This window comes from Orbicella faveolata, unplaced genomic scaffold (genome assembly GCF_042242905.1).
Source record: "Orbicella faveolata isolate gen_17 unplaced genomic scaffold, um_ofav_v1 contig_24, whole genome shotgun sequence".
Lineage (NCBI taxonomy): Eukaryota > Metazoa > Cnidaria > Anthozoa > Scleractinia > Merulinidae > Orbicella > Orbicella faveolata.
In genome coordinates, this window is record NW_028301552.1 from 28,019,400 (window position 1) to 28,028,759 (window position 9,360).

The window sequence follows — 9,360 nt, forward strand, 5'->3', positions numbered from 1 at the left end:
TAGCAACCAAAAAAAAACAAAAAAAACAGAGAAGAAATATGTAAAATTGCCTGAATTGTAAATATTATACAGTCTCACTGTTGGCAACTCTTTGAAGTGCTACTATGATAAAATTCGCATCGCTCTTTTCAAAGCCGTTTTAAAACATTGACAAGTAGTCTGTACGAGAAAAAAAAAACCCATTTACTATTTTCAAACATCTCTTTTCGTTCCATAGGTATTGATGATGTGGATGGCGTCATCTACTCAACCAAATTTTAAATTAAATATGTTGAACAAGATATCTCAACCAATTTAAATCAGAAATTTTTTATTCTTTACAGTAAAATTCTACTGCACAAACCTTATTCCAAAATGGCCGCCATTTTAATGTTCTTTTGTTTGCCTTCAAAATTACCCCTTGTTACTTCGTTCTTAAACTCGAAATTCAAAAGAATATTTTCCCTTGAACGAGGCAACAAGGGCTAATTTGCAAGCAAACAAAAGAACACTAAGATGGCGGCTATTTTGGAATAAGGTGTATGTAGCTGTGCTTCACAAATATGAGTTATCATAGTGACATACTAGATTTCAGACCTGGGCGTTCCATTTTGATATTTGCCCATGGTGCCTCATCTGCATGATCCAGTAAGCATATAAATTTAATGATTCCAGTTATTGGCTAGTTCTTAGGTCCTATCGCTCATTACAATCTGGTTGACTGAACCGACTTCCATGGACTTCCATTGTTAAGTTAAAATACGTCCTTGTGTACGTCCAGAATGAATTCCTCAGTAAAAAAAAATTCTACGTTCCATACTAAGTTCATCATTCTTTGTGTGAATCCTCTGAAATCTTCCTTGAAAACCGAGCATCCATCATTCTACCTTGATCAAATCATATCTTCTGCGGAACGAACCATGGTTTAGTACGAAAGCAAAAACAAAAAACAAAAAGACAAAAAATCCTGCTTTTTTTCCACGCGTCCAACCGGTGGAACCAAACTTAGAAATCCTTATGATAAATCCTTGTTATACAGTTGCGTGCGTGGGGGCATACACGATGTAGGAATAAAAATAAAGAAATTGAAATGTTATGTTTAATATATTGAGTTAAATTTTTCGTTGCTGTTAACGTTGTAACTGTGAAAATTGGCCGAGAGAAGGCGAAATATCATTTAATTTCGATCTGCATTCAGTGCAAATTAATATGCTCACATTCATATTTTTCCCAGTTCTCGTGGGACCCACATTACAAAAAAGATATTTTAACCCTGGAGAGAGTTCAAAGGAAAGCTGCTCGTTTTTGCCTTCAAAACTTCAACATCACAGCAAGCGTGACAGACATGCTATCTGACTTGAAATGGGACACATTAGAAACAAGACGAAAGAAAAACAGACTGACTCTAATGTACAAACTTAGTTATAACTTAATGGACATAACCACAGAAGAACATTTAATACTAAACAGTGAAAAAAGAAGACGCAACAGCCATGCTTTTAAGTATAGGATGCCAAAAGTATCTAAGGACGTTTTTAAGTTTTCTTTTTTTCCTAGATCAATAACAGAGTGGAACCTACTGCCCGCTGACTTAGTAAATTGCAAGTCATTATCTGATTTTAAGTTAAATTTAGGAAAACACGTGAAATGAGTAAAGTAAATTGTACTTAAGAATTATTTTTTAATTATCCTTTTTGTCTAGCTTATGCATATGTGCATATATGTTTCGTACAGTTGATGTGATGTCTTGCGGGACTTTATCAACTAAATAAATGTAGATGTAGATGTAGATGTAGAATAAATGAGTAATCGTGTGACAATTTGAGCAATTAAGGACTTAATTGAAAATTCGTTCAAATTGCATTTTCCAAAAGACTCGTGAAACTCTGAAAAAAATTAAATGAAGGTAATCAGTAATTCCCTTATTGAGCTCATGCATTCAAAAGATGCGCCATACTTGGAATGCAGCTTAGATTTAATCCAGGGAAAAAAAATTATCAAGCAATGTTTACTTAATTAATTGTTGGCGTTTTTAAGTTGAAAGTGATCGAGTACAGGAAAAGTATAGTTATACGTCAGTTGTTAAATTATACAACAGATGTTCACATTTGAGTGCGAGGTAGTTGTTTACACCACTTTGCGACACTTACACTTTGATGGGCCAATATAATATGATTTAATTTTTCATCGGGTAATATTTCATCGATGATACCGTCAACCGTTCATCTATAACAAAGGAAAACCTAGAGCATAGAGATTCAGAATCATATATATATATATATATCTCAAGCCGAAAGTGATGCCATATCATTTGCTTCAGACATGAGCAAGTGTATTTAACAATTAGTAATCGTACTTGCGGTGTAAGCAGTGTAAATTAGTATTGTAAGCAACACGAGTTATCGCACAGGGTCGGGTTGTTCAAAGCACGATTAAGCTAATCCAGGATCAGCGTAAATTTTTATTTCAATTTTGTAACTTTTCAGTAAAGTTCTCTGTTTAAATTTTTTGTCCTTCAATTTTGGCTTTGACTAATGTCAAACTCTCGGAAACATGGATAGTGAAAACATTTTTATAAAGAGTAATTAGAACTCTGATTAACGTTTAATCCTGGATTAGCGTTAATCGGCTTTCGAACAACCGGGTCCAGCTGTACTGTAAGTAGTGTAAACATCAGTATTGTCAGTGGCGTAAGTGATCGTATTGTATTCTGAGTAGTGTATCTACTGCATTGTAATATAAGAAGTGTAAGCCTTAGTATTGTAAGTGACGGAATTAATCATATTGAATAAGAAGTATTATAAGTAATGTAAGTATATGTATTAGCCTTGAAAGTGGTGTAAGTAGCTGTATAAGTATTGTGACTAGTGTGTGTAATAATGATTAAAAAAAATAAAATAAAATAAATAAATAAGTAAATAAATGACTAAAGTACTTAGCAGTTATTCCACGAGCGCGCGTTGGATATGAGATGGTAGATAGCCAATGAGGCGCTACTGCGCCGATTTCGCTTTGATCGTCTTATATCCCACAAGCGAGAATGAAATAATTGTTTTGTTAAAAACGCCCCCAAAATATAGAAAACCACACTAAAATAAAAATATAAACGACACAAAAAAAATCACCCGTAAGCTTACCATATTTGTAAACATGGTATAATAGCCCGTAACTCATGATGGCTAAGCCAATAAAAACTCTCCAATTGCATTGTCCAATGATCCAGCTTTTAATATACAGTATTAACCAAGCTGGGTGGGATTCTCCTTCGTTTTGTCAAATTCTCTACCTTGAATGAAACAAAATTAATGACCGTCATGACGAAGTTTTTTTAAAAAAAGGAATATGCATGTATTGTTGGATGATCGGCTTGGATTTTCCACTCTTTTGACGAACAGTGTCTTTTAGCGTTGTTTTAAGTCATCAAATGATCACGTATTTACAGTAAAAGGACTTCCTCTAATTATATATTGCATCGCCTTCTTTAATAGAGAGTCATCTTTAATTACAAATATCGGGACTATTTCTTCATGAGGTGCTTTGGGTTTTGATTATGCATGCAATGTAAGTTATAATTGATGGTTCAAAATAATGTCCTCCACAACAAGACAGTAATGCGTCTATTAAGGACAATACCTACTAAGTACAAAAGTGTCTTTTTCCCAAATTTGGACCATGTGGAAAATTAGACATCTCACCAAGGGTTACTGGAATCCTCCCTCCCCTGTACACGATAGCGTAGTGGAGTAAACCTTGTCTTTCGTGTGCCCATAAGGTGTACACATAAAAAAGTAGGCACCGTCCTTAAAAACAGAAAAAAAAAACCTGACATCAACTGATAGATGAAGACCTCTTCTTTAATTATTAACTGGAGATGTCGCTGAAAAGATACTTTTTAGACGTTTAATATTGGACTTTCAGATACACAAAGTAGTTCACTAGCATAATTTAAATTGCCTTTTTTCTATGAGGGCAAAAGATGCAGTAAACGAATGCTTTGATACCTTAAGAATGTAAAGTCTTGAAAGCTTTAGTGCAACTCCCCGACACACCACCCAAAAATTCAAACTTAAAGGGAAACAAAAGCCCTCGATACGTATTGATGACGCACACTGTCCCTATTTTTGGCGGAAATATTATTAACGTTTTTTTATTATTTACGAAATGCTTTTGAGCTTCTAAGACACTCTTTTCGCGTAATGTGTATAATGCGCGTAATGTGCGTAATGTGCACTTTGATAACCGGGAATTTTATTCCAAGCCATCAGTCGATTGCCATTTGCTGAATACTGAAAGAGCACTCTCTGTTTCTCTGCAACTGCGGACTTTTATTTTTCCTAAGAGGTAAGCGGACTGCATTCACTTTTCTTTAACGGATTCAAAAGACAACTTGCCGTTTTTATACTAGAATAAACATCACTCTGATCCTGTCAGATCCGAACATTTTAGTTAACATGAAATATTATTATACCTTTAGTCCTTACAGTAACTGCAGCGTAGTTTTTTTTTTCTGCTGGGGTGTAATCAATTTTTTTCGTCCGAAACTACCATTCTTCTCCACTCTAATTTTAAATGAGGTTATCATTTTTGTGTCCCAGTCTGTCGAGTATCATAAGCTGGGAAGCAGATTTGTTGAAGAAGAGAACATTTTGTAAGAGGAAGTTATAGAAAATAAGAGAGGCAATATAATTATTGACTTAAAAATGCAACAGCTGGTTTTGATGTAAGACAGCAAATATAATTGCAAGCGACCATGATTAGAGAACGCACCATTTTGCTATCATCCCGTGATGTTAACGTTAACGATTTTTCGTTCAATATTTTTAAATTGCAACGAGTCATGAAAAATGCACCGCGATTACGTTTAGGCTGGTGCAGGATATCAGAGGTGTGATTAGAATATCATTTTTATAATGAAATACTTTGGAGCACTTGCAACAATTTTATGCGGATCATTAAGTATTAACCTTTACTTGGCAGGACTTGCTAATTACTATGCTTTGTTTCTCGTCTGCCATTTTTAGAACAGGATATGTGTTTCCTTATTTTCTTAAGACAGACTGCTGTGTAATATCCTTTCGACAGTTACTAAGTAATGCTTTTTCGCTTTTTATATGGATGAGAGTATTAACATTCAAATTTATCAAAAATGAACCTATATAGAGATTAAGTGAACATATGTTTTAAAACATAAAGTTGACACACAAACATCCAACATGGTGAACACCAAACCCTTTCAACAGTCAAAATGATTCCAATTAAAATCACACCCTCTCACGGTCTGCATGAGACTAACCCTCTTCAGACTGGGGAAGGGGGATGACGGGGGTAGATACAAATTTTTCTGTGTGATTTTAACGCTTTTCTACTTTTACGCTATGGTCAACCTTGTGACTTTCCTTAAAAAAAAAAAAAAAGAGACGTCCACTGTTACGTTTTGTAACTTGATGTTTCTATGGCAGCCACGCTTTCAAAGGGTATTTTACCGAAATTTGGTGCTTTTAATCTAAATTGTCGGTTTTGACCATTGCTGGCATTTGGAGGGGGGTTAACAGGTTTTCGGATCGACGGATTTGACCTTAAAAAGAGCATGGATTGTGGATTTTTGCGGTAAATCGAGCGGATTCGCGGATTTTGAAAATACAGTGGATCGTGGATCAGCTGTGAATTTCGGCGCGGATTCTGAATTGTACCTGTCTTGATGTTTGGATCTTGGGTCTAAAACGAAAATTGGATCATAGATCTTTCTTCAGCCTTGGTCGGTATGTCAATGAATTCATCCAAATTATTTCTTTTCTCGAACGAAGTTCATTTAAACTCAGGTGTGAGACTGTTATTGGAATTGTACTGTGTTACAGTCATCAAGCATGTTGCCTTCTGTACTATTTTTTGCGAAATTACCAATGGCATTCACATTACCAGGCGGATCGAGGGATTTGGCGAAAAAAGGCACGGATCGGCGGATTTGCATACCCCTATTCACCCCCCTCCATTGTTTTCCCCTGAAAATCGCATTCTCAGGTAGACACTCGCCTAAGCCAAAGAGACAAGACCAGGCACCCGCACTGTAGTATCAAATGTACAACAGCACGATTGTTGCAAAGATGAAAAGATGAACGGGTCGGTGACGTGAACATATTAGAGAAATCAGCATGATCAACAGTTCACTGGTCACGGCAAGGTGCACGGTGTTTTCATTTGCTAGTTTTCTGGCAGGAAATGCAAATAAATAAATGAATAAAAAAAGTAAAAACAAATAAATAAATAAATAAATAAATAAATAAACATACCTCCCTGAGCAAGGTCCGAACCCTCCACATCGCGAGTCAATTCCTGGTTTTCACTGTCACGCCATCAGAAATAAAAATCGTAACCATTGAAATTAAGCCAGAATCTGAGATATGACAGATGATTAATATATAAACATACTCTCCAAGATTTAGGTTTCAGGCTGCGTTTTCACCAGGCCGATTAACTAGCTGAACATTCTTTCTAGGTGTTTGTTTACAGACCAAAATGTGCTAGTTAAAGGTGCATGCTGTTTTCACTGGAAATTTAACCCAAAAGATTTAAATTACGCGCAACTTTCAAAAATGGCTGAGAGAGGAAACGCTTTTCTAGCTATATTTATATGAAGGGGAAGGCATTTCTTCTCGACGATGCGGTTAATGTCCCCAGAAATTTGGAAGATGCGAAGAAACGGTTGTAATGCAGGAACTCGTTCTGCACGGCAACGCCGTGTCATAGGTAGGGTCCTGGCCGAGGAACTGGCGAAGCTAACGGGACCGTTGGAATGGTAAACTGAAATAAATGAGAAGTACTGTTGATCTTGTCTACCGTTTTAAAAGTTCAGTTTCGCACATTGAACTGCGATATGAGCGTCTGGTAAATACTATTGCCAGATTCTTTGGTAGGCGTCTGTCACTATGCAGAATGTGATTGGCTGCGGCACTTACCAGGAAAAGTTATACTATCTCGCGAGGTAGTATAATTTGGCGTGATTTTCCGGTCATATTGGCGAGAAAATTGCTTGTTTCTTCTGGTGAAAACACCTTACATTTTTATCTCGCTAAACTCAGGACGAGCCGTTTTCACTGCATTTCCGGACTTTTCCGACTTTATCGAGCCAAAATTGTTCTAGTAGAAAACAACCTTAGTGGTTTTTCAATCGCTTTGTTTAAAGCCTGATTAAGCTAACCCAATTTTGATTGAGAAGTTTGAGAATTTGAGAACTGAGAATTTTGATTTGAGTTTTGTAATTTTGCAGTGAAGTTTCCTGTTTTTATTTTTGGCCATCTGTTTTGATTTTGAGTCATCTCAAACTACACCAACACTTGTATAGAAGATAAATAATTCGGTTAACTTTTAATTCTGGGTTAGCGTTAACCCAATCTCCGAACAACTCGGCCCTGATTACAGCCAAGATCCAATCGAAAAACAAGGTATCCGCTGACCAGTATCACGTGACCACAGCGCGGCCTCAAGTTTAGAGCTCATCGAGGTCATGTTTTTTTTTTTTTTTTTGAAATGACCAAGTGCTTGTTTTCGATTGGATCGCGGGCTCGTGTCAGGTTAACTTGTTGAAAACAGGGCCGGGTTGTTCGGAAGCTGGTTAACGCTAACCCAGGATTAAAAGTCAACCGAATTACAACTTTTTCTTCTATACAAATGTTTTTCGCTGCTTTGTTTTGTAAATATTGTGATTATTAAAACTCAAAACAGAAGGCCGAACAATATACAGAAAACCTTACCGCAAAGTTACAAAACTCAAATCAAAATTCTTGCTTATCCTGGGTTAGCTTAATTGGGCTCTGAACAACCCGGCCCAGGAGCTACGCTTTTAGGCTGCCCTAAATCTATAGTTTACTTCTTCTAGTGCAAGAATTATTCAGTTACCAAAAACCTGAACGTAACTCATCCTTTGACCTACATAGATCTGCATATGTAGACGAGAACCTTATCCGGCCGCCACTGTGATGTCAGCAAAACGTAAGCTAGGATATCATAAACGTTCCCTATTATAAATGGAGAACCTTGCCGGGCATATTAAAACGTCGTAAAAGAGTAAAAGTTATGTCTTGCATCTGATGAAGCTAAAACTTCAGATTTATTTCCTAAGTTAAATACACCAATTGTTTTTTTTTAATTTTTTGTTCACTTAACGTAAAACCTATGTATAGTTCTCGTTGACTTTGTCATGTCTATTTTCACTGAAAGTTAAATATGTTAATGTATAAATGGAAGTATGGTTTGTTCGTCGTTACAGAGACCAGTCATCATGGACTACAACAGATGGAACCTGTTCTGGAGTGTATGCTTTGCATCTACAGCGTGTATAATCATCTTTGGTAACTCACTGTCCATTTCAGTGTTTGTCAAGCGAAGACTTCGCCGGCGTTCTTATTACTTGTTAATCGATTTGGCAGTAGCTGATCTTTCGGTTGGATTATTTGCAATACCGATCTATATGATGACAGTCATCTCTGAGGAAGCACTTGTGTCACGACTGGTATTTGATTGCGTGGATATGTTTACAGGGTTTTCTTCAATTTTCACCTTAGCATTTATTTCTCTTGAGCGACTGCACGCTATCATTCGACCGCTTCGTCATCGTCAGCTCTCTTCGCATTGCTACACCATTGCCATAATTACGCCATGGATCCTCTCTCTTGTTGTGACTTCAACGCGAGTGTTGCTCGGATTTTCCGTCATAGAAATTCAACACTTTGTTGTTATTATGATCATTAGCTTATCGACCCCTCTGTTGATATATTGCACTTCATATGCAGTTATTTGGAAAAAGCACGCCTCTCGACCATGGGGAGTTAGAGCGGCGAAGTGCGAGGCCAGGTTCTCTAAGACATTGTTTTTGATAACGGGCGCATTTGTGTTGACATGGTTGCCATTCCAACTGTTGGTAATAGTGTTAAACACTTGCGTGCCGTGTAAGAAAGTTCCCGCTGTAGTTGTTTTCGGAATTAAGCTCCTGCAGTTCGCTAACTCTTTTATTAATCTTGTCATTTATTGCCTAAGAATGCAAAGTTACAGACATGCGCTCTATCAGATCCTAGCCAGATGTAAATGCAGTCTCGCTAGACGCCGAGAGCTTTATCCGTTGACCGATATTCCAACGAGTATTAAGCTTGTTTCTTTTTCAAGCACATTACATTTACGTCGCACCAGCATCTCTTACTAAACACACATAATTCAATTCTAGTGATTAGCATGAAAAGCTGATCTTGCTCTAAATATTAGAATCAAACTACCCAGTGGAAGTAGATTTTAGGTTAATATCAACTTTATTATTGTAATTTTTACCTGTATTTTAACTCGGAACTCGCAACTGTACTCCACAACTCTCATTCTTCCCTGACCCGTTTTCAA

At 36.8% G+C, this 9,360-nt stretch overlaps 1 protein-coding gene across 1 annotated transcript; it reads left to right on the top strand.

Moving 5' to 3' along the window:
- Positions 1 to 8,114: 8,114 nt before the first annotated feature.
- On the top strand, positions 8,115 to 9,360 carry LOC110065431 (adenosine receptor A3-like). Its single transcript, XM_020772566.2, has one exon. It carries the CDS (start codon positions 8,222 to 8,224, stop codon positions 9,170 to 9,172), a length of 951 nt encoding a protein of 316 aa, XP_020628225.2. The 5' UTR covers positions 8,115 to 8,221; the 3' UTR covers positions 9,173 to 9,360.